Source organism: Myripristis murdjan, chromosome 21, assembly GCF_902150065.1.
Source record: "Myripristis murdjan chromosome 21, fMyrMur1.1, whole genome shotgun sequence".
NCBI lineage: Eukaryota > Metazoa > Chordata > Actinopteri > Holocentriformes > Holocentridae > Myripristis > Myripristis murdjan.
The window spans coordinates 15,809,647-15,836,147 of NC_044000.1; the positions used below are offsets into that span (position 1 = coordinate 15,809,647).

The 26,501-nt window shown below is 40.7% G+C and overlaps 1 protein-coding gene across 3 annotated transcripts; it reads right to left on the minus strand.

The window, feature by feature from the left end:
- Nucleotides 1–339: 339 nt before the first annotated feature.
- On the minus strand, nucleotides 340–26,427 carry stk39 (serine threonine kinase 39). Of its 3 annotated transcripts, XM_030081086.1 has the most exons (19): nucleotides 26,264–26,427; nucleotides 24,226–24,338; nucleotides 23,753–23,861; nucleotides 22,753–22,891; nucleotides 22,217–22,272; nucleotides 20,861–20,970; nucleotides 20,485–20,586; nucleotides 19,867–20,000; nucleotides 19,674–19,722; nucleotides 18,716–18,781; nucleotides 16,165–16,236; nucleotides 15,402–15,524; nucleotides 14,625–14,654; nucleotides 14,119–14,175; nucleotides 13,369–13,430; nucleotides 4,246–4,298; nucleotides 3,988–4,056; nucleotides 2,870–2,934; nucleotides 340–475 (listed from the first exon to the last, which is right to left on the minus strand). In XM_030081086.1, the coding sequence occupies exons 1-19, from the start codon at nucleotides 26,367–26,369 to the stop codon at nucleotides 401–403; spliced, it is 1,590 nt and encodes a 529-aa protein (XP_029936946.1). In that variant the 5' UTR covers nucleotides 26,370–26,427; the 3' UTR covers nucleotides 340–400. The 3 variants fall into 3 exon arrangements, with proteins under 3 accessions (XP_029936946.1, XP_029936947.1, XP_029936948.1); XM_030081087.1 differs by lacking the exon at nucleotides 16,165–16,236; XM_030081088.1 differs by lacking the exons at nucleotides 14,119–14,175; nucleotides 14,625–14,654.
- Between the last annotated feature and the right edge of the window lie 74 nt (nucleotides 26,428–26,501).

The following is a 26,501-nucleotide window of genomic DNA, read 5'->3' on the forward strand; positions in this document are numbered from 1 at the left end:
ACCAAAACAGAAAATAAAATAAAAAATAAAAAAATAAAAAAAAAACATCCAAAGCTACATCTTAATCACCTGCTTTCACCACCTGAGTTCGTCTTCAGCTTCCTGGGCTTTATCCTGACCTCGGTCCGTGTGCGCTGGGCGGTGGAATGTTGTAAGGTGGTGGATTGAAGGGTCGCGGGACAGTGAGCAGGGAGGGAGCAGCTAAGGAAGTGGAGGCAGGGTGGTGGCACAGCTTGGTATCGGGGCAGGTGAAAGGAAGGGAGGAGGGGGTAGTGTGTTCTGGGAAAGGCTGAGAGGAAGATTGTGCAGGGTGTGGTGGTGTTTTTTTTTTCTTTTTTTCTCAGTCTGTCTGCCCTGAACTGTCTCCCCTGTCTCACCTGCTTGAGGAATGAAGAGGGCATCAGCTAACTTTGAGCTGCGCAAAGCCGATCAGCTTCACCTCGTCTGGGATCTCTGTGTCATCGCAGCTGGAAGCCTGAGCGAGGGGGGAAGACATCAATAGGGTCAGCAGCGCGAGGTCATGCCCTTGCAACTCTCACTTCCATCACTAAATCCTCAGAAATCTGCAGAACAGCTGCATTGTAACAACCCGGATTAACCAGGGGATTGAACCTACTTACAGTTAGTAAGCTTATTGTTTCATGGATTAAGGCGTTTGCCACCCTTTGGCCTTATTTTGCTGAAAACTCAGACACTAGTCTAGAAATGTGAAAAATGACTTTCTCAACTTGTCACATGTTTTATTCAAATAAATGCACATTTTGTTTTCATATCAAAATCCCAGCTCTGCCAAGTAGATGTGAAACTAGAAACTAGTAGATGTGAATAAAATTTTCAACCAATAAACACATATTTTTGTATAATCACACCCATTCCGTCAAATAAAACTGCCTTTCTCTCCCTAACACATCACCCATTGGTTTGCACTTAGGAAAGATGCCGATTAATTGTGATCTTAAGTGAGTAACAAAGACACGGCAACAGGAAGAGAGGAAAATCAGTCCCGGAGAAAGGGTTTACAATTCTTTGGTATGCAGAACTAGAGAGCAATTTATTTCAGTTAATTTATTTAATAAGAATGTGATGAGGTTCAGATGGCCTGTAGAAGAGGAGAAGTTAAACATGCTTTAATGAATGAAAAACTAAACTAAAGAAAACTAAACTTTTAATTTGTTGAAGGAATAGTTGTAGCATTGAAATCATTTGTGTGCTCTGGGGAAAATGCCTAAACTAAATAGCTCCTTGTGACAAAACACAGGCTTTATTTTATTGACTGTTTCACCTTTGCCGTGCGTGCCCTGTCTCACTAAATTTTTAAGCTTATTGTGTTGCTCAGATGCTACAACAGGGAGGCCATATTAAAGGCAGAGTGCATTCAGATTGGTCTGACTGGTCCCAGCGAACCAATCAATATGTCGTTTTCACTCGGCTGTCCTCCTGTGCAAAAGCCGGAGCATGAATGGGTGGGCTGACACCTGCCGGCCTCCAGCAATTTACACCTGATCAGGGAGCACTCCATCTCTCTGGGGGTCTGACAGCTCTGCAGCTGCCTGATCAACACGGAGGGAGCGTGATGAAAATGGATCACTCTTTCCGAGCTTACAGAGTCCACACTGACCTCTTGTTTAGTTCATTCATAAAGCTGCTCCACTGCCACCCGCGCCATAAATCGCCCAGATAAAAATGTTATCAATCGTCCCCCTAGAGAGCATAATTATTGTGACTGTCTGGGTTTGTGTGGTGCAGCAAACATAACTCTACTTTTGGAAAATAGAGAGTTGACTGACAGAGAGGATTTTATACTGCCTGCAGCGAAGCGGCGTTCACAAATGGAAAGGGGAGGAGGACGATATTTATCTACATAGCCCCTAAATCTACAGCTGCAGCTTTGCTCTCTTGAAAGTGTTTCCACCTGCAACGCTCACAAGCTGCTGATAAGACGAACATGGCAGAAAGGTCGATCTGCGATGCACTGTGACCCAACACACAGATGTTGTTTACCCACAACTTCACAAAGGCCACGAGAACATAATTTGAATATTCCTGTAAATGCACTAGGGCTGACACTGCATTATTTTTTTATTTTGTTGGCTTTTTTTTTTTTTCCTGAATTTGCATTGTTCCACACTGGATAGATCAGTGTCATATGAGGTGAATCTTTAAAAGAGGCACATATACAGCACAAGTCTCTCAGGCTTTCTCAGTTCATTCCTATGGAGGACTCAGCAGTCATGTCAGTGCAGATGAACTATCCCATTTTGCATCTAGATCATGATGACTTGACATAAACATTACTATAGCCAGATTTGAAACCACACAGCAAAATGTTTATTCCCTTCCAGTCACATAGTAGCTGTTATGCATTGCTATGCATGTTAAAACTCCCTCTCGCAGTAAAATGTACACCCAAATACAGCAGTAATGGCTCATATCTCCCTTCGTGTGCATAACAACCTCAACTCTTCGGGTCATCCATTTAAAAGCTTTCAATAACATGCTGGTCTGTGTTAATGTTATCTGGGTGTTTCTGGCCTGTCTGTTAACTTTCACTTTCCACAATTTTTCTCGAAGCCTCTCTCATCAGTCAACAAGCTGTTTGTGCTCGCTGGTCTACTGCTGACTGGATGCTTTTTGGTTTGTTGTTGCCCCCCTCTCTGTGAACACTACACATTGTCATGCATGACAAATTCAAGATAGTGTTTATTTCAGCAGGCAGTGGAATGAGCCAGGTTAACAAGCACCTGGGCATCTGTCTCTGCTCTATATTCATGCAACAATTAGGTGTTTGCTCTACACAAATGGAGACATCCTGCTCGCTTTATTTTACAGAGCTATGACAGAAGATGGCATTAATCATCTGGAAACTCACCAGTTTAAAGGTCAATACTTTGTAGGTAGTTGGGTCATCTACAATCTTCTGAAGGTTAGCAGCAACTGTGATAGTGATACAGAGGGCATTAGACAAACAAAAAAAAAACTGACGGTAGCAGGTGAGTTCTCCATCTATACATCAGTAACAGAGGATACACGACAATGCCTCAGTGTTGTTCAAGGAGCAGGGGAACATTCATATCAATGTATCATAAATACTGAGGCTATCTAACTTAACTTCACAAAAGAATATACATCCAAGTGGACATATTTGAATATGGATTCAATTTCATAAAATGCAGATACTTTTCCTGAGCATTTAAACAATGAACATGAAGCTAACACACAGTAATTACATCTTGATAAACATGTTAGAATTTGTATAAAGAGCATTGCCTTATAGTATAAACATTCAGGCTACTTGCTGTAGTGATTGGTAAATGTGTAATGTGATTCATATCTATTTAGATAGATAGATAGATAGATAGATAGATAGATAGATAGATAGATAGATAGATAGATATCATGAAACTTCCAATAAAAGTCCCAAACAGTGGTGGGTTTTTAATAATAGCCAGTTTTGTGTGTCTGTGTCTGTGTCTGTGCGTGCACGCATGTGTGTGTGTGTGTGTGTGTGTGTGTGTGTGTGCAAATAAACATAGGTGCCCAATAAAACAAGGAAAAATATAATAATCATAAAGGAGCCTGTACTGACACAAACTTGAAAAAAAAAAAAAAGATATCTGGCAACAAAGCGAAAAACTGACAAGTTTCTGTAATATTCAGAATAACATTTGGGAGTGGCACTTTCAATATCGATGCAAGAGAGACATAGCATACCATTAAAGTTTTTTAGGCTATAAGTGACTGCAAGAATTTGAAGATCAAATTTCTCACAGAATGCTAGCAATCTCTAGCACTTGTAGTTGTAACAGGGACGGTGAATCCACCATGGCTGAGCCTCTAATAATATCCTGTTTGTAATGAAGACCTTGTGCTCCCTTTTGCTGATAAAAATGGCAGCAATTATTGGAAGTTTTATGGTTAACAGGCTTAGATAAGATAAGTATTTATTCACGCTATGCACTTCACAGAATAAAAGGGGGATAACATTACCAATAACAACATCATGCCCATTGACCAGACCTGCGGAGAACAGCTCCTGGGAAACACCATCAGCAGTGTCTGTTAATGCAATAACATGACAAATATTAGGCCTGTAACACTGCACTTAGCTTGCAGCTGTGTTAGATACTGACACAAGCATTTTTTTTCACTAACACTACCACTACCAATTACACACAGTTCACAGCACCTGAAAGTGTTATCACAAAGGGAATAGGATATTCAAAGCCATTTTGACTGAGCCCTTACCTCGACCAGGAGTGAATTCAAACCGGATGTCGTTCAGTTCTTTCCTAGAGTTCCTGTGAGGAGAGACAAGAGGAGAGGCTGTACTTGCAAAAGTAATATCTCAAATGTCAGATTAGGATTTGTCATCTCTCTGTTAAGATTTATGTTCCTTCGGTGCAAAATCAAACGGCATCACTTAAGGAAAGCACAAACAGGACCCCGTTCAGATCAGGGCTGAGTGAAAACATGAAGATGCTCCATGTTAACGAGTTTCTCAAACCACACCATGTAAAGACTGCTAACCTTCAAAACTGGGGTGTTAAGAAGATACATGGACAATGCAAAATATAAATGTGAATCACTTAATCCCAGTAAGAAAATAATTGGGCAAAGAGTTACCATGGAAAAGTGATGACAATTACACTGTATTGTGGACTGAATATCTTCTACATTTTGAGATAAATGACTGTGTTGGTTGCACATGGAGCTTAAGTGTACCATTATCACAGTCCAAAAAGGGCAAGATCTGTCTCTTCTTCTAGAAGATGACTGAGGAAACGCAGCCACAGCAGCGGGTGCAGCGGGTGGGTGGAGTTTGTTCTGATGGTGGATGCACATCCTATAGGGAATGTGTAGAAGACGTGTCTCAGTAGTTTTGTGTTTCCACATAATGAGCACTATGAAGGTAACATCTGTCTGGCTGCTTCTCCTGCATACCTAACACCTGCCTCATCCACTGAGCTGTGGACTTGAAAAGCAAAAAAGGCAAAAAGGAGGCAAAAAATATTGCTTTCAACAAAACTACAGAATACTGCGGGAAATGTCAATTAGCATCTGCTTCAAGTGTATAGCTACATAGCTGCTGTGCTTGATGAATAAAGGCGACTCCAATTCTGTTGAAAATCTACTGCATCAATACATCAATACGTAGTTATTCATTATAATAATAAAACATGATATGTTCCCTCTGAAGACCATGAAGCATTCACCACTTTGAGGTATAACTGACAATATTCTGAATACTAGACTGCTGCAAAATGTCAACTAATAAGGATGCAGGACATAATGTAGTGTGCATAATAAAATCTACAATATCATTTCGGCAACATGTTAAGTCAGTTTTATGCATTTGAATACAGGAGAAGTGCGCTTTTTAACGTCTTTTTAACGCTGTGTGTGACAGAGGAGCAGCTGCTTGCTGATGGAAACAGTACAGGGCAGTGGAAGCCAAAGGAGCTGTGGTAGGAGTAGATTAATTTGTGTTCTACTCAAGCTGGATAAATCACACTATCTAAGTCATTTCGCTACTCCCTGACCCTCATTTCAAATGAGATTAAGCCCGTAACTCAAAACACACATAGCCAAAGAAACATCTGCAGGGTTTCCCCCTGTGTAATAAAAGCCTGACAGACCGCTGGGCCTAGTTTGGTCCCCTGCTGGATGAAAGCACCATAAGAAAATGAATTTTAAGCATGGATGCGGGAACTAGGGATGCTGAAGGTGCTGGAGAATTCGTGTATTTCCAAAACAGTATTGTCCAAGGGTCCCTGAATGCAACACATCATCACACATGAGCTTTCCTAATGTCAAAATGTTTCTTTTTGTTTGTCTCTCAATTCTAATTGTAGTTCTTGATTGCACCTAATTCAAACAACAGTAGCAACTTAGAAGGATAACTACCATTGAAATAGCTTATTTCCAGGTCACAAAAATACAAATTAACATGTACTTATAGTTTAAGTGTGTACAGCCTGCTCCCAGCACATTACCACCAAGCCTAACAATTTTTGGTTTTGTTTGTAGCACGGCTATGTGAAAACTGTGGGAGTCAGGATTTGGTATCACTTGGCTGTGAGTCAGTTTGACTTGTTTAATTTTAGAAATTTACAGTAGGAAAAGAGAACAACAGTTAAAGACTTTGGTTGAGCAAATGGATGTAAAACAATATCTCTATTCCCAGCAGTAGAAGCTGAAGCTACGATGCATGTCTCTAAAGCTGAGGAGGCAGCATCTATGTCAGAGGACCGTAACCCTGCAGATGGAAAATCTGCCTGCTTAGTCCTCCTCCTCAAACATCCACCTCAAATGTTTATAGAGCAGTCATGTTAGACTGAGATTACACTAAGATTATGAGGACCATTTCATATTAGCCATACAGATTGAAGGATGTCATGATAGTTGAGGATTACAATAAAACATCAACATCAAAACATTTTTTCTAATATTCAGTACCCACACAGAAAGCCAATATATGAACATATGATTCTATCTCAGAGAAATGTAGCCATATATGTTTGATGCATGTAGTCATACATGCATCAAACATATATACCCCCATCTGGATATGGTCATATACAGTACAGGCCAAAAGTTTGGACACACCTTCTCATTCAATGCGTTTTCTTTATTTTCATGACTATTTACATTGTAGATTCTCACTGAAGGAATCAAAACTATGAATGAACACATGTGGAGTTATGTACTTAACAAAAAAAGGTGAAATAACTGAAAACATGTTTTATATTCTAGTTTCTTCAAAATAGCCACCCTTTGCTCTGATTACTGCTTTGCACACTCTTGACATTCTCTCAATGAGCTTCAAGAGGTAGTCACCTGAAATGGTTTTCCAACAGTCTTGAAGGAGTTCCCAGAGGTGTTTAGCACTTGTTGGCCCCTTTGCCTTCACTCTGCGGTCCAGCTCACCCCAAACCATCTGGATTGGGTTCAGGTCCGGTGACTGTGGAGGCCAGGTCATCTGCCGCAGCACTCCATCACTCTCCTTCTTGGTCAAATAGCCCTTACACAGCCTGGAGGTGTGTTTGGGCTCATTGTCCTGTTGAAAAATAAATGATGGTCCAACTAAACGCAAACCGGATGGGATGGCATGTCGCTGCAGGATGCTGTGGTAGCCATGCTGGTTCAGTGTGCCTTCAATTTTGAATAAATCCCCAACAGTGTCACCAGCAAAACACCCCCACACCATCACACCTCCTCCTCCATACTTCACAGTGGGAACCAGGCATGTGGAATCCATCCGTTCACCTTTTCTGCGTCTCACAAAGACACGGCGGTTGGAACCAAAGATCTCAAATTTGGACTCATCAGACCAAAGCACAGATTTCCACTGGTCTAATGTCCATTCCTTGTGTTTCTTGGCCCAAACAAATCTCTTCTGCTTGTTGCCTCTCCTTAGCAGTGGTTTCCTAGCAGCTATTTGACCATGACGGCCTGATTGGCGCAGTCTCCTCTTAACAGTTGTTCTAGAGATGGGTCTGCTGCTAGAACTCTGTGTGGCATTTATCTGCTCTCTGAGCTGCTGTTAACTTGCGATTTCTGAGGCTGGTGACTCGGATGAACTTGTCCTCAGAAGCAGAGGTGACTCTTGGTCTTCCTTTCCTGGGTCGGTCCTCATGTGTGCCAGTTTCGTTGTAGCGCTTGATGGTTTTTGCGACTCCACTTGGGGACACATTTAAAGTTTTTGCAATTTTCCGGACTGACTGACCTTCATTTCTTAAAGTAATGATGGTCACTCGTTTTTGTTTAGTTAGCTGATTGGTTCTTGCCATAATATGAATTTTAACAGTTGTCCAATAGGGCTGTCGGCTGTGTAGTAACCTGACTTCTGCACAACACAACTGATGGTCCCAACCCCATTGATAAAGCAAGAAATTCCACTAATTAACCCTGATAAGGCACACCTGTGAAGTGAAAACCATTTCAGGTGACTACCTCTTGAAGCTCATCGAGAGAATGCCAAGAGTGTGCAAAGCAGTAATCAGAGCAAAGGGTGGCTATTTTGAAGAAACTAGAATATAAAACATGTTTTCAGTTATTTCACCTTTTTTTGTTAAGTACATAACTCCACATGTGTTTATTCATAGTTTTGATTCCTTCGGTGAGAATCTACAATGTAAATAGTCATGAAAATAAAGAAAACGCATTGAATGAGAAGGTGTGTCCAAACTTTTGGCCTGTACTGTATGTGTAGCTCATATATGCTGAAGATGTTAGGGTAACTTACATATACAACTGGCAGCTGGTGACTCTAGGAATTGAGGAGGATGCATTTATGTGTAATATATGTTACACATATATTACATATATGAATATGGTGCAAACTTGAATACATTCATATATGGCAATTTATGGACAGATATGCCATATATGGAAATCCCTTATATGCACATATATGGCATTTCATCAGAAAAAGATGAGTCTGCTTTGCTGTCCAGCCAAAAATTGCTCATGTGAGATGATTATAATCCAACTGGACAATGGCGAATTTCTGACACATTATTCACGAAATGAACGGTACAAAAGGAAGGAACAGTGTTGCACTACCTGCAAAATGGCTGTGTCATTTCAGGGTTGTAGAGGCTTACTAAAAAACACTGCAGGGACGGGTAGCAACTACCAGCCAAAAAGGAAGAGAGATCGCCACGGTAGCGCATTACAAAATGTCATCATTCCTTGCCAGCTCCCCCACGTACACCAGGTAGTGTTTGTCAGTACAACACATTACAGCCCGGCATCGCAGGCTGTCTCGGAGGCCACTGACAGTGGGGCTGATTGGTATGTTTGGGTAAGCAAGCTGTACATGTTTCAGAGCATATTCAACCCACTTTGAGGGCAAGGCTAAACAAACAGATGGCCTGTTGTGTTGAGACTGCACAGGTGTATTCTAAATTCTATGTCACACTGACAAGGAGGCTTTTTTCTCTTCCTTTTTTTTTTTTTACACACACCAGCAAACAAAATCAATACAAGTGCGGGGAGAATCCACTACGGTTGAGGTGAAAGAAAGAGACAGAGAATGTAGTCCTGCAGCTCCCCTCCACATAGAGGTGCACATGACTGAACGCATGTGGAGAAAATGCTTTACCACAGAGTGGGCATGATGGGATTCATAACAACAATGGGTCAGTTTTTATATATAAATGTGCAGCTCTAATATGAATAAACACTGTTTTCTTTATTTTGAACATAATGCTAGTCAGGCTGGAGTCTTTTTAATTCTGTTTTATTTTCTTCTGTCTGCTCTGGTGGCTGGCTGCTGGTTGGTTGTAGCCACCTGATGAGTGTGTGACATGTGTGGATTGATGACCAAAGACTGTATAAAAATAAGGGCCTACCTACTGGCCAAATGGTGTGGGTTAAACACACACACACACACACACACACAGGAGAATGATGGGATGGGAGTCATTCTTCTGGGATTGGGATGGGACAGGAATGCTTGTTTAGTGTGTCATGGCATTGGGATGGACGTTTGTGGGAGTGGGATGGGGAGGGGTGAAAATCCCCTCCCATGTCACCCTCAACCCCTGACTATGCACACATATATTAAACCAATAATTTAGTCCTTTTTTTTTTTTTTTTTTTTTTTTTTTTTTTTTGCAAATGTTCTCTGATGTTTTTACGATCAAAGCATTTCATCAGTGAGTGGCAGTGGACATGTAGGTTGTAATAATCAATGACCATGCTTGATCAGCAGTGTGGCACGGCTCTCTGCATCGGGGTGTGGACTGAGCCAGCCAATGGAGACCTTCTTTCAGAAATTACCAAGACTTTTTTAATCTTGAGATAGGAGAGGGGGGTAGGGGCAAGCCTTAATGCAATTATTATTATTTATGTACTTATTTGCGTAATAATTTATTCACTCCTTTTTTAAGTATTGTTTTTGTCTACCTGATTTAAATGCCTTGTTTGTCTTGTTTTATTATGTATGCAAAACCACTACAGACTAAATGTTTAAAATAAAAGAAAGAAATTACCATGACATTGGTCAATTTCTTGCCTCTATTTAACTACACAAAAAACAACTATCAATTAACATTAAGGCAATGTGACTCCTGGATTAAACTGCTCGAGGAAATACATCTTCATCTACGCTACTTACATCTACATCCCATTTCCCCTTTAAAATGCTGATCGACTATTCTCAACAGGCCGCGCTGTCTTCGTAAAGAAGACTAAACTAGTTCAAAGCAAAATGTTGACAAAAATCTAATCATGCTGTTGTTCCCTGGTCCCTGGTATTGAGGGGATCACATTACCATAAAGCTCATGCTAATCAGACTTAACACCCTCGTTAGTAAAGAGAGGAGACCAATTAGCTGTTTATGCTGCTCCCTCAATTGCCAGTGCTTTCAGGAATTTTCCATCCTGAAATCTTGGTGCCTATATCAGGGATTTTAATTACAAAAAACAACCTGATTAAAGCACTTGTCAACAGATTTTCAGTAAATTGTCATAATACTCACAATTTTCAACAAATTCACACAGGCAGGCTGCAAGCTATTTTCCAGACAATGACAAGCAGCATGCAAAGATTTGATCTTTTTGTTTTATCCAGTGGTATTCTGCCTAAGCTTGAATGCATTTAGTGGCAGTTCACTGATCAGTGGGATTGATGTTACTGCAGAAGATCAACAAACTTGGCCCATGCTTGCTCAGAGGTTGTTTCAAACAAGATCAGAACTACTCCTCTCATTAGTGACTCCCAAGTTGTTAGCAACATCACAGCGGCCTCCCAGATGCTTTGCTAAGATTGTCTCAACTGTTTTAACCTTCAAGTGAATGCAGAAATCACCATAAATTGCCTTTGCAACTCTACTTTGATTTCCCACACCAGTCTACGAGTTACTCTCCGTGACTGATCTCACTGTCATCTATCAATGCATAAGCACTGACATCTGCAATATTACTTTGCCTCCAAAACATGGCAAAAGTAAATCTCAGAATATGAATGCAGTCCCACAGTTTGAGATAACGTTAGTACTGATTCACTTTAAAGATGCCAACAAATTAAAATAGAATACTTTTGACTTTATTTTCCTCTCTCCTTCTATCACTCTAGCATGTCCTGAGCCACAATAAAATTGTCCAGGTTACTTTTAAAAATGGTCTCTTTGTCTCTATATCCACACTTGACCATAGCATCCCTTGCCTGAAATTCACACCTAAAATATTGGAACCAACTCTTAAAATATGTCTTGTCCCGAGGTCTACTCCTCTGAATTAACACATGTGCCACCCCTGCTAGAAATATGGCAGTGTCCCACCATATTTCCCAATCCTGAAGCACATAATCCTGTTCAGATGGAGACTATTTTATTGATGTTGTCAGAAACTGGATTTCAAGTTTAAACTGTCCAAAAGCAAGGGCTTTCATTCTCTCTGACATGATGCAAGACAGCATAAAATCTAGGATTTAGCTTCAAAGGGGTCTGCAATAAATAATTTATCACTGAGAGTGAGACCTGGCTTGGTTATTTACCAACACATCAGCTGGGCTCCCTTTGAGCACAGTCAAAAGCTGCTAAATGGAACCAGTGTTATTCAGCTTGTTATAAAGGTATCTTGCTGTTGGATCAAATATAATGTAATGCTTTGTCAAGTGCCTCTTTTGCAGTTCATGGAATAGATGGCATTATACAGAAATCCCATCGTTAATACTTCCACCACGTCATACTTCTCTGGAGAGCTTGTCAAAGCAGATTGCACTGACAAACCCATCAGTACTCTGTGAGAGCTGGCAAGGCTCAGCTGAAGCCATTAAAGTTGATCTAAACTACTCCTCCAGTCAAAGATCCTTAAAAAATGAGCCTTATTACTGAGGCAATCTCCATTGGCCACTGGGGCAGAGATACTGAGTGTTTTAGTTCAGATAACAAGAGCTGATTTTGTCTAGTGACAGGGTGTGGTAATCCACCAAGAAGGGCATTAAAGAGCAGCTGAAATCCTCATGTTTCTGGACAGAAACACTACAGAGACAGAGATTCTGTACTTAATTCAAGGCACCCATCACATGTCTACAGCTCAGATATGGGATCATTTTACAGAAAAAACAGCTAGCCTGACAACCTAGTGCTAGGATCACACTACATATATTGAATGGGTTTCCCTCCAGTGAAAACTGACTCACTTAAAATGAGACAACTTGTTACTACTGCATGACTCTGTCTCGCCCAATTTTACTCTCCCTGAAGTTTTCAAAATGTATGTTGCCCATCAATCACTGGAGCAACAAAAGCTTATGTTGTAATACTGCACTTGACAGCTTTGTCTAATCAGCTTCATCTCAATATGTTGAAACCACCAAATCCATTCATAGAACTTTGGATTTGTAAATCCATGGATGAGTCTTGTAGCTGCAAAGCAGAAAAAGCCCCAACATCTGAGAGCAGCCTGTTTATTTTCATGTCGAGGTTAGAATAATTACACTTCTCTAGCCACCAAGCATCGAGCCCTCTCCTCGTGCATCCCTTCCACGGTGCCGATAGTGAGCAGGGAAAGGGATGGCTTTGTGTGCTGTGCCTGGGGAGGGCCCTTCAGATGCCTGTTATCTCATCGACCCAGAGCCTGCTCTGCACCCAGCTCATCAGAGAGCAAGAAGCAGACTTTCAGCTGTCCAGAAATGCACCATTGTCTGTCTATTAGGCAATCCCTAAAAATGCCCTCTCACTTTCTCTTCCTCTATGGTAACATTTATACAGAAAGAGTGGGAAAAAGAAACAATATATCACCAACACAGCATGCAGGGACATTTTATTAAAATTATTTATGCTGTAAGAGTAAAAGACCAAGTAATTATCGTCATAAAAAAGTAAAGGGATCATTCTGACACTGAATCACAGGTACACACTATTTTTTTTTTCACCAAAATAGTTCCATGAGCAATATCTGGAAATAAAACAGGGCGGCTATGAGTGTGAACAGTGTCTTCTAATTCAGTCAAAAGAAAGCAGATTGTGGAACACAGCCAAAGGAGAAGCAGTGAAGTGTAACACTCTCCTCCCTGTGACACGAACAGGGAGACAAATCGGGAAAAAGGGATCCATGGCAGTGCCAGATCATCTCCTTAGCCAGCCAAAGATCATTAGGTCTATTAGCAGCCTGCATGTCTGGGACTGGGTGAACAGGGCTACTGTTAAAGCAATAATGAGTCTAGCAAAGCTGATTAGGAGCTGTGTCCAAGGAGTTGCCTCAGCATTGTTGCCTTTATTGCATGGGAACATTTCATCGGCAGAGAATTTGTGAACTATTTAGTTGGTGCTCATTTTGAAATCACCTAGGATATCAGAACCTGTAAGAAGTGATGGAGGGATGAAGCAATAACTCAAGAGGGATAATCTGTCTCACCTTAGCCGTAGGACCATGTTCACAGCACCTTGGATGTAGGGCGTTTGCTCATATGGTACGACCTGCAGTGCAAAAAGCTTAGTGAGGTTTTTTTACATTGTCTATATGCTTAAACCAACGTACAGAGCTGGCAAACAAAATGCAATGTTCATTTTATTGTAGTTGTAGGGAGAGTTGTGAGGGAGAAGAAAGGGAGAAAAAGAAATAATGTGGAATGCACAAAAGTGTAAGGATCTATATCAGCTCTAACAATATTATATTATTTACAATGGGTCTAGATCATAAACAGGCTCTTTGTATGGCAAAGAGCGGATATTAGAGTGGGAGAGATGGCTGCTGAGAAGCTGTCTCATGTAATTCCTGACTGGAGCAAAACTGTAGTAACACTTCTAGCCTTCATCACTGTCAGACACAGGGATACACCTCAAACTGCTTTGGCTCATTTTCAAAATGACAATAGCCTTAGAAAATGGGCTACAATGGCAGTGAGCCTTTTAGATGAGATACACCCAGGCACTGAGCTGGCACTGTCAGCCAGACGGCCATTTACTCTGAGTTATTACTGCTGAGAGGCTCCCTCCAGGAGACTGACATTCACATACACACACACTCACACACACACAAATAGACACATGAATGTACTGTATGCACATACATGGATGTACACAAGCACACATACACATACACAGACAATCAGTGGGGCATCAAGGTCACTGAATCATGACAAATTAGTGCTGCTGCATCCCTCACCTGGGGATGCTGAATAGAAAGCCCTTCAATAGGGACATTGTTGGCATTCTCCTCATTCTAGGATGAAAAAATGAGAGGTATAATTGTGAAAACGCTATTACATCCTTGGTAAATATCAAATCAAAACTCATAAAAAACACACAAGAAAGTCAATTCGTAACAATAAATGAGGACCAATTTGTCGGCTTTGTCAGACAGTAAAAACAGATGCTGGGGCTGTTTTGAGGAAATTCCATAAAACCAAGGAACTCAGGGTGGTGAAGTAAACATGGCTGATGATCGAGTTCATGATTCTTACATAAGATGCTGCCCAAGGAGGCCAGATAATTGCATTTCCAATGATGCCCTTCTGCCAAGTTATCAAATTATACGGGAGCAGAAGGGATAAAGCAAGCCAATTAGTCTATGCCAACTTGTATCCTCAAAATCTAAAAATACAAAAATAGAAATTAATCATTTCAGTTCTATGTTAATGTTTTTAGGTATATAACTAAGAGCTAACTTACATCTTTGGCCTCGTCTCTGACCCGTGGTGACTGGTGGGAAATATCATACACAAGTCATTTTAAAGTCATAGTCTCGAAAAACAGGACATTGATTCATTTCACAAGCTCTCTCAAGATGCAAAGAACTTACAACATATACCATTTGTGCTTTTCATTTAGTTTATCTATCTATCTATCTATCTAGCAAGAAATTGAATATGAAAAATCATAGTTCAGAGTGTGAACATCATGAGCCCTGCGAAAAAGATCGGTTCAGGCTGCTAGAAGGAAACTAACAACACAACTCTGTGAATATACCTTCAGCAACATCTTATTTTTTGCTTTGGGTAGCCTAGCCTAATTACTGATTGCAGGAGGCATTCAGGTTAGGTATCTTCATCCGAGGACTTTATAATCTATGATCATAGCAGTCTACTTTCTCCTGCCTGAAATCCTTGCAGCCATCTTCAGACTCATTACAGCCACCTCATGACAGCCTCTCTCAAAGACAAGCCATCTGCTATCCAAAAAACGCTCACTGTTCAAGGAGAGTGGGAGTGTACAGGGGCTAAGACAGAGGGGTAGTAACATAACAATGCAATCTAAAGTTAATACATGACATGCAGTGCTAATGAGCAACACCTTCATACAAAATCTGAATTTCCCTACCATGCACATCTGGTACTTTTCTTATAGCACAGAATTTATGGATTTAACATTAAGAATTAATGGTAAATACTGATTATCCGATGCAAATATACTGTATATATATTTAAAAATCCATGCAATCTCACTTACCCTGCCCTGATTGACAGCCGCCTTGCCCTCTTCGCTACCTTCATCCATCTCATCATCACTCCACTCCCAGTCCCCATCCTCCGTCTTGTGCAGGTGGCCACTGGAGCCGGGGACTCTCCTCACCTGAACCACAACAACACGCAGCAAGCGCACAGAATATTAAACACATGACTCACCGTTTTTCCATTGCACAGGTATAATGTGCTCTGCCCATAAAGTATGTTTTTCCATTCATTTTTCGCGCAACGTTCGGTCCGGCACAATTACACTGCAGGTATACTGGTAAGGTTCCCTAATATATTTGCTGCTGGCTCAAATTCAAATGGGTGTGATGGAAAACCTATGCTTGGTAATGATAGCTAATGGTATACAGTATAGTAGGCTCTGTGTGAGTACAGCAGAGTACCTGTGCAGTGAAAAAACTAATTGGGAATCATTTGGACAGTCAAAATAAGTGCGACATCCAGTATGACCTGAGCCTGGTTAAACACATATATTAAATATTAAAATGCAACTGGCACCAGCTTAACAGCTCCAAGCACATGAGTAGAGTCATTGGAAAAGCCTGTGATTCTTTGCAGAGCAGCTCTACGGTCTGGGAGAAGGTTTAATGAAGGCAAGCAGAGGACTATCAAGTCTAGTAGTTGGAGATTTGGTATGCGGTTGCCACAGTGAAAAAAGAAAAGACAGCACACAAATGTGTAAGCCACTAACACCGGGGTCATCCCAGCTCTAGATTAGGGTGAAGTTAAAGAAGCACTACCCTTCTGATGGTGTCAGGTTCTTTCTCCAAACCTGACATAGAACCCTGGTTCCCCCAGGTCTGCCCAGGCTCCTTGAGCAAAACAGACACAAATCATTTCATATGCTCGTCCGACTGATGTTCACACCCTATTCACACACCGTATGTATTCAGGCATGCACACACACTATTAGACTCACGCACAAAACACACAGCTGACAAAGTGATCCTGTAACAAAGGACCAAAAACACATGGTGCACATAATACACACCATTCAGACAACTGTTATCAACGTTTACAGGGGCAAAAACAACAACAAAACAAAAAAAAAAAACATCCATACATTCAGATAAAATGCTTCATATTTTATAATTAGGGTTAAGAATCTGTCCATCCAGCTGACAATCAATATTTCATCATCACTTGTGTCGTGGGCCACAAATTTGAACTCGATATCAATCATTTTCTATTATCCAACTCTCCATTATGTAACAGATCAATGAGGCCAGCCCACCAGCTTAGTTGCCAGACGCTCCATATCTAATCTCTGACCAACACAGCCTGCAGTTCTCCTTAATGGAAGCTCTACTTTGAGTTGCAGGGTGCCCTCTGCTGGTCAGACAACGGGTGTATTTCTTACATTCATGTCCAAATATAACAAGATTTAAAAAAAAAAAAAAAAAAAAAGCACATGACCACCCAAACTTTCGAGTTCTGTAACCCTGACATCTGTCCTCCCTTCATTCCTAATATCCTCCCTCCCTTCATTATATTAAGTATTCATTTGATATGACTTGGTTGGTGACAGCTGACTAGGGGATCTGCCATCTCCTTCTCATTTACTAGCATGTTCTCAAGGAGGAATTGGGGCCCTTTTAAAGCAAATTTCAATATTTTATGGCTGTCTGCCTGTAATTCTCCTCTCTTGACCTCTACCCATGCTTTAGAGATTAGTTCTCACAATAGTACATTTCACAATCTTATTTTTTCATCACGTAAATAATATAAATAGTTTAGGGAAAAACATGTAGGTGTAGTTTTTGTGTGTAATGTGGCACAAGCTTGGAATTTATTGTGTAGGCTAAAAATACCATAGTTTTTCGTTTCCCTGGCGAGGTGCTGCTGTGCTCAACAAGACTACTGAATATCACGGAGAAGAAAAACTGTACAGGAAGTCCCAGGTACTGAGGGACAAAGAGCTGGAGAGAAGCTCTGGGAAAGACAAGGACTTGAGAGAGGTAGGCGGCAGGGACAGCACAGAACACGGCCTAGCAAGAGAGAGAGCGAGGGCGAAGCCAGGCCTCTGTGGTCTCCAATACGAAGAGGTCACAGCATCCTGTGATGACAATGTTTCTGCAACACTGCTTGTCTCTGCAGGCTCGGGCTGTGTGTGCTGAGTGCATAAAGCAGATGACTCTATAGGTCAGATCAGCACAAAACAAGGACACTTGCAGTGTGGCTCACAAACTTCAACCACCGGTGCAATCAAGTGAATCAGACTTTACATGGATGTCAAGTCTGTATATGGTCGCTCTCTGCCCACACCTCTGAGAGGAGCCAAGACATGAAAACAATGCATGCATATGAAGGTTTCAGAAATTCTGTATGTTCATTTTGGAAAATAATGAACTGCAGTGGCTCTACAATAGAAGCTGCAGTCTATAACATTACTTTGTCAAACTAAATGCCTTCATGAAGTACCATAATTTACTTTAATCATTGCGCTATCAATCATTTGATAAAGGTAGGTGTCACTCTTTATAAATGCCAAATGGCTCATTTTCATAGCTCAGATCTTACATTCTTTGCTTCAGGGTCAGAATTGAAAATGCAGCTGCTGTAATAGACTGCATATTAATAATGAAATACATAATCATTAAAATCAATGAGCACACTACCCACCAACAAAGCGGAAGCTCATGCTACTTTCACCACAGTCGCCTCCCTCTTTATTGACACCCTGCTCTGTGTGTGCGTAATGTTAACGTCATACACTATATCACCACCACTATCCACCATGTCCTCCATTTAACCCTGACCAAGCCAGTGAATTTCCACCCCGGACGCTCTGCCTCCCAGCGATGGCCCTCTCCTCCTATTTCTATCCTATCTCTAACCCAGCCATCCAGTTGGAGAATGATGGGAAGCCTTGCCTCAACACTGCACTTCCACCCAGCAAACTGAGACTGGTGTGCAACTGAGCAAGCAAATGGAATGATAATGTGCACCTTTCTGTTACCTAATGCTAACCACTCACATTTAATCCTATTTGTCTTTGGTCTGCCACATGAAGTGAGTAACATCGCAGACCACTGACGCATGACTTGTCAGCACATCCATTCTGCTTGACTGATATGGTTCCAGCAGTGGCCCATATTTGCACAAAATCCACACAACAGTTTGGGCATAAAGTGTTGGAGGTGCTGAAGAAAGTGTGTATGCTCAGCTTGTGTTGACTGTAAATGCGACGCACTGGGGGAGAGAGAGAGTTCAGTCAATCCCCACCACTCTAACATAGTTTGTTCTTGTTTAGTCAATAGTTGAGTTACTTTACAGGGAATGTTTGTTTACCTTCTTAGCTCTCTGGGAAATCTTTGGTGCACGACACAAAAGCTTTTCAACCAGATACTCTCTGTTCTGAAAGAGAAAATCAAACCATGAGTCAAAATGATATCATGAGAGAATGAAAGCTATGAATAACTGCATTAAAACAAATCAAAACCTGATCATGAATCATGAAAATCTGAATGCTAGATATCTAGGTTTTTGTTTTTTTTTTTTTGTTTTTTAAATGTCATCTGGTTTGGTGAAAGCACAAAAGCTGTAAGGCAGTGCTGGAGGTCATTTGGGTTCCTTGGATTATTAAGTGTGATTAAAATGTCTCTGAAAACCCAACTTGTGCCTCAGTAGACCTTGAACATAGTCTTTCACTTGCTCACTTCTCTAACACAGACCAAGTCCAGGTGGAGGCACTAAGATAGGTCTCTGGCATCTGGTCTTGCTGAGTCTCATATGCCAGTTCAACATCTCACCAACGATAATAATTGAGACTGCAAATAAATATTTTATTTTGTACAGCTAACATTCAGAGCGAACAGCTTTTCCTCACTCTTATTCTACGACTGAGGATACCACTGTGATTCATCACCACGTTATATCATTAATAACATTTACAGGTGAAACGTACAGCAAATCATTGTCATTTACAGACAAAGCAACTTTATATAGCCTGCAGAGAACTGTGTGCATACATTTTAACCTGATATTCTTGGGTCTAATGTCATAACGATACTCTTGACAAATTTTAATGTATTGTTATTATTTGTGCAATACCAAATTATGATCAATATAATTTAATAACCTCATAGACTTGTTTGATATGTTGTTTAATGCACCCTAAATAAGCATGAACCAGTATTTGCTAGCATCAACACATTTATTGGTGGAAGCTGGCAAGGGATCTGAATCTCAGAGACATACCGACACCAGACAAAGATGTCAAGTTCAATATGTGAGATGAAGCTCATACCTTGGCCTTTTGGAAGAATTTACACTTCAAAAGTTCTGCTGCTGTAGGCCTAGAGATTAAAAAAATACAATTGTCAGAGCATGCATCATATCACAACGTCCACAGAGTGCTGATGAGGTGCTTTTCTATGACAACAAAAAGCATCTGCTCTGTTCATTGACTGTTTGCTTGATACATGAAATACGAAACGAACCTTTTGGCTGGGTCCTTCTGAAGGCACAGAGCTATTAGCTTTCTAAAGGATTTGCCGTATTTCTTCACCATTTCCTTGTCTTCTACACCCGTGTCTAGGGTGGGTGGATCATTCTGTAAGGTAAGCATTAAGACCTGGACAGACAGGAAAACACAGTAAGAACCAACCCTGCAATTCAATGGCAGATGCTACAAAAAAATGTGGTCTTCTCCAACCACATTTTTTTGTAGCAGAGATTCAAACTAGGAGACTATTTGCAGAAAAAAAATCTCATGTGGAATAAAAGCAATGTGCTCCCTTAGATAAAGCTTGTTTCTGGATTGAAAGTATGGTAGCATTTTTCAGGTCTACCCATTTATGCAACTTATGATTGAATCTGACAAAGCAGTAATGCAGTGTTTGCTGTAAAAGTTTTTTTTTCTTTTATTACAAAACTAAAACTAAACAAGATACTCAGTAGACACAAGCTCGTCTAGGAGTGTCTTAGTATGCAGCAAATCTAGAGTTTTTAAGGACATTGCTGTCTTGCATTTTGCCAGCACCTAGAGCTATAATAGCGCTGCTTAGGACATCACGCTCTGATTAAATTACATCCAATTATGCATTCAGCACACTCACCTTCATGGGAGGGTATCGGTGATAGGGTGCAGACCCTGTTGCTAACTCTATGGCTGTAATTCCAAAACTCCATATGTCTGCTTTGAAATCATAGCCTCGTACCTGCAGGTGTGGAATAACAATAATCTACTCTGTAATATCATAGGAGTTCACTTCAAGTCTTGGGGGTGTGGATATTAAAGTCTCAGTGGTTGCACTGTCATCCAGTATAGTAAATTAACTCAAGACAGCATTAAAGCAGGTTATGGATTAGTGCTACCCTGAAGTAGAAATAAACTCACATGCCCAGCCTCATAAATATTGCAAGTAATTGAGATATGATGAGGTTTATGATGTCATCAGCAGCTTGCCCGCATGTGGACACAGTTTGGCTCACCTGCTCCATCACCTCTGGTGCCATCCAGCACGGTGTGCCAACAAAGGTCTTCCGTACTTTGTTTCTGGTCATATCTCCTCCCGTGGCGAGAAATGCACTTACTCCAAAATCTTAAAGGAAAAATACTGCCATGTTTATATTACCTCTGACAAAGAGAAATGTGTGTACATTACAAGGCTTATGTCACAATAAACACAGATGCAGCCAAGACATAGCTAATTGCATTAGTCAAACATAAAACAAAGACTGAGTATTTCCTGCTTTGTGACTCTGTGTTCAGTCAGATTTATGACAGATGCTATTTCAGAACTACAGATTGGCCAGTAAATATTGTACTGCAGACAGCAAAGAAATAGCTTGGATTCAGCCCGGCAGATCGCTCATTTTCATTTTCCCTCATATTCCCTCATATGGCTCATTAACCGTGTGAGCACTTGAATTTTACTTTTCATAGGCTGGATGCCATTGGCTTCTGCTAATATGCACCCGCATGAGCAACTCCGCTTCACTCACATGAATCATGAAATTCAGCTGGCCACATGGCTAACAATCAAATAGTCAAGGCAAATAATGAGCAGTTTACAAATGAACTGAAACCAATAAAGGTCTTCATCATAAATACGAGTCCATTCAAATATTGTGGAGAACCACATAAATTTACTATTTAGGGTTGGACTTTAATATCCATTTGCCAAAATACTGTGCCAAAAGTGAGATTTTATAAACTTGATAAATTGCATTGCCTGTTTCTGAAAACAAGACCTTATCCTGATCACAGCTACAGAAAAAGCATGCCTTGCATTTGTTTTCATTTAGTTTATTTATTCAGATCATGTTCTTATATAATATATGTATTTTTTTCCAGCCAGCACTATATCACAGAGTTTCATCTGCTGTTGCATTAGTACGTCTGGTCACCTTGCCATAAAGAGCTAGTAACCCTGAGAGAATTTCTCAAGTATGGGTTTCAATGGAGAGTTTTAATGACACATGCTCTAGATGCTGTTTCAGATGCAAATCATAAGATACTGTATATGAGATTGTTGTGAAATTTTGGCTTACAGCAGCTCCAGTAAAAAATGAATTATATTGGTATCAGCTTCCAAAACCGTGCTTAGGCCTTACTTAATATCACTAAAATGCTATTAAGTAAGTATTACCATTTCCCTGCAAGCCAAACTTGATTGATGACTACAAAATATGTAAACCTGCTTAAAATTTTCCACTCTGTATCAGCCAACTGAAGTTATTCTATAATATATAATTTATTTCCAACATGTTCATGCTTTGGGAATATTGTGCCACTGTCTCAAAAAAAAAAAAAAAAAAGTCTGAGTGCTGCTATACTGATCACACCTGCTATTTGAACAGATCCATCTTCTCCCAACAGTATGTTCCCAGCTTTCACATCCCTGGGGTCAAACAAACAAACACAAACACAGTCACACAACACAGGTCATGTGGGGCAGCATTGATTCTTCCATGTGTATAAATGAGTCTCCCAGCCCACCGCCATCTGGAACACTGCCCAAGGCACTAATAAAGGTTTAGGCCTGGCTCTCAGTGACCTTGAAAAACCAGCAAGTCTACAGCACAGAGGAACCGTGCTGCTGGTCAATAAATGTAACTGTACTACAATCTCCATTACAGCTACATTCATATTCAACGTCAGCCAGTTAGTAAACTCCATCAAACAGTCACTTTCAAATGGCGTGACAGAAACATTTCACTTTCCAATTAAAAGGTAAATGTTTGCCAACTTTGGACTGGCAGTGTAATTACCAGAAGATCTTATAAATGGTTTCTTGATACCTGCTGCTAATCTATCCAGCTGTGCATTAAGAAGTTCTTTTCAGTCCGTAAAAAGTAAGTTAATTAAAACTGCATTTTACCTATGAATCTGTCCGTTTTTGTGCAGGTAGTCCAGGCCTTCAAGGACTTCTTTTAATATGGTGGCAATAATGGGCTCATCCAGGGCTCCGTTTTTGTGCTCCTCTTTACTTGAGTGCTTTATAATATCCAGCATAGAGCCTAAAAAGACACACCAAAGGGGCTGTGATTATTTTATCACATTTGAATGTGCAACACAAATAATCTGCTAAATGGTCCATTGAATCATTGCTTGCTCAATGCCCATGACCAGGATACAAATTATTACAAACTCTTTTAATTGCTTGTTGTTACTTAATCAATAGAGCAGGAGAGACAATACATTATGGCGAGCAACACTGCTGCTGTGATTCGTTCTCAAGAGTAAGCAAGTGCAGAGGAACATCATCAAAGCAGTGCTGTTGTTTATCACAGCATGGGATGATGAATATTCTACTGCTCCCATACAACAGCACTACTTCAAATACTGACTTGCAAACAATCTTTTTAAGGACTTAACTGTGTAACAGTTTTTTGCTCTTTACGATGCATAAGCACAAAACAGAATACCATTCACATCAGCTAATCACCAGAGGTTGAAATGCTGAAAGAAATTCTGTTTTTGACAGCTTTTTTCACTGCTTGGGTGACAACACCAAAATTAAGTGTCAGCAATTAACAGAGTTCATTACTAAGTAGATAATGGTAACACTGTGATCATGGTAAATGTAATCGTTACACAGTTTGTGAACTCTTTTTCATTACCTCGGTGGCGAGACACCCGGGTTACACTGAACAAGATCTTTGCCTCCCAGCCGATCACATTTATTTATTTGAGCTCTCTGCTATATAAATGACCTATAACACAGGTCACATGGCCTAACCAGAGGATCAAAGCACACACTCTGCTTTCATGATTCATGAAAAAGGGCATTTACAGACCAGTATCATCACATTCACTGAGCATTATGTATTATTAAGAGACAGGATTTTGTTCCACACAGCTAGGCAGCTGAAGCTTACCACCACTCAGAAGCTTCATGACTAACCAAAGTTCATCCTTCACGACAAAAGAGGTGTAGTACGTCACAACATTTGGATGGTTGCACTGGCTCATCGCTTGGATTTCTTTCTATTGTGAAAGAAAAAAAAAAAACACAAGATAAAGACAGTCGCAGTAAACAAACCTTCAGGAAATTTCTCTCTTTATCACATCTTCTGTCTCTTTGTAATAACCCACAGCAAGCCAAGGGTGCTTATTTACATAAAAACAAGTGAAGTAATACATTAGTATACCCCAACAATATATAAACAACATTAAAGCAAACAATCCATCAATATGTCCTCTAAAAATACATTCATGATATCTAATATTCACCCACTCACAATAAACAGTAATCACATGGATCAGGAGAAAAGTAATAGGGCACTAAAGAGGGAAGGAAACACTGTGGACACAGGCTGAGAAAATAGCCCATATTTATTGTTGTACTCACCAATAGCTCATCCATGCTGGTCTGGCATTTTTCCAGGTTGATTCTCTTTATGGCCACGCGCTCCTGTCTGGGGGTACAGAGGGCTGCCTGCACCACAGCTGTGGCCCCACTGCCTGGAATCACAGCCACAACAGAGCAATAAAATAAAGAGACAGGAGGGAAGACAGACTCTCACATCACACATCACACATCACACACACACACACACACACACAAGTGGAAGTGAACCTTTCCCTTTGGGGTACGCCTACTGGTTAAGTGGCCATTTCTCTTAAACTCAATATCACTAAGTGGCTGTCTGAGGCCTATTATACATGTGTTATTATGATATTCATCTTTCATAAGGCAATGACATGAGCTGAACTGAACTACAGTGGCAGGGTGGTGTGGCTCAGGGGGAGTGCTCATCAGGATATTGGAGGGTTCCTGGTTCAACCCCCGGCTCCTCCAGAGAGCATGTCGAACTGTCCTTGAGCAAGACACTGAACCCCCCCCCCAACTCCTTGCTTGGTAGCCTCTGCCATCAATTGAGTGAATGTGTGTGTGAATGGGTGATTGTGAAACAAACCTTGCAAAGTGCTTTGAGTGGGTGGTAGATTAGAAATGCAGTCCATTTTACCATTTACAGTAATTTCTTTTTAACATGATGGGCTGTTTACTTGTTTAAAGGGTTTATTAAAAAGCAGGCCACACTGGAGGCAGTGAAGTTGTTCACACTAAGAAGCTGTGACACACAGCATATTGCTTGCCAACTGTTAGTGACAGATAAGGAGAAGCAGAGAACAGAGATCAGACTGCTTACCAGTTGATTATGAGAACAGACCAGAGGACCACCTCGTCACAGTCAGCAGCCACACACGACTGTACGGCTGTTTCTTATCAGCAACAATGTGGCGTTACCCAAAGCTCTGAGCTCATCCGCACACCAAAAATATTTACGCAGGGTAATGCATTTGCCAAAAATATCTCAGTAACTTGCTTTTGATTTTTTTTTTCAAAATTATGATTTCTCTGTAGCTATGATTTTCTCTTTGATGTCTCTTTAGTGAAGAGCTTTCTTGTATTTTAAATATGACTCGTGGAGTGTTGGGCTAATATTAATATTTTAAAAAATAAATGATAACTAACATGTCAAACAACAAAGGATTATGACTTTCTGTCAGTTGTGCGGTGCAACATAATTTTTCAGTTGTACAGAAAATTGAATTTTCTACATCCCAACAAAACAAAACAGAGTTGCACTTACTCCAAATTAACTACATAGGGCATGTCAACAATCCCCAAAGGAAAGTTACAAAAACCTATAGTTCCATAACTTAAACATGCTAATATCCATAACACAGACATTGCCATTTTTTATATCAGGTATTTATCCATTTATACAAGGTATTTACAGCTTGCACCGCTTTCTCAGGTACATTCAAACTTGTGAGCACTGAATTTTAAAACTGACACTCTCACTAGGCCTAATACCACAACAGCTAACACCATTATTGTTACTATTATTATTACTATTATTGATGTTGTTGTAGTTTAGATATTAGTCAATAAAAATGTTTATATAAAAATGTTTATTTAAAAAATCAGCCAATTTGATACGAAGTGTTCGTCGATTTATTTCTGATTAGGCAGATGACCGTGCCACGCCAGTGAAATGACACGCTGTACACAGAGCCAGGCATCCGTGATTTTACTAATGGCTTATGAACTGGACACGTGCCATAAATGGGCATCGCTCAGCGCACAGCAAATCTCCGGCTCTTTTAAAGCCTCGAAAACGCACTTAAGGAATGTGACACCGCCATCCGCATACAGGAACCATTATTTGAAGCGATTCGGCTGCGTCAGAAATGTAGAAACATCTGCCATTTCCACACCAGCAGCCTCGGTACGCCTGGTAACATCCGCATTGCAAAGCATTGCACATGAAAAAGCCGGTAGGCCCTCGCCGTCATTCACAACTGAGAAAGCGTCGTGCCATGCCCATTCGTCATGAGATATATGTTCCCCGGCCGTCGCCACATCGCTCGGTACTAACCTATGACTTCCTGCAGCTCGTACGAGTCCCTGGTAATTGGCCAGCTGGTTGTCGGCGCTGGTTGCGGGTTGTGGACAGGAGCCGGAGATTCGCCTTGCTCCGCCATGATGATGATGATGCTGCGCTAGTTAGCAACCTCAGACAGACAGACAGACACAGTCAAATTTGACCTCACCTCCTGACTACAAGTGTCAGCTGCTGCAGAGCAACTACCGCTAGCGATGAGTACACCCGGAAA

Excerpts from the sequence above, each read along its gene's own strand:
- stk39 (XM_030081086.1), bottom strand. The coding sequence starts at position 26,369 with ATGGCGGAGCAAGGCGAATCTCCGGCTCCTGTCCACAACCCGCAACCA. Across the intron at positions 20,587-20,860 it reads CACCAGAGGTGATGGAGCAG|GTACGAGGCTATGATTTCAA; the intron begins GTGAGCCAAACT and ends CCACACCTGCAG. Across the intron at positions 19,723-19,866 it reads CAGAAGGACCCAGCCAAAAG|GCCTACAGCAGCAGAACTTT; the intron begins GTTCGTTTCGTA and ends TTTAATCTCTAG.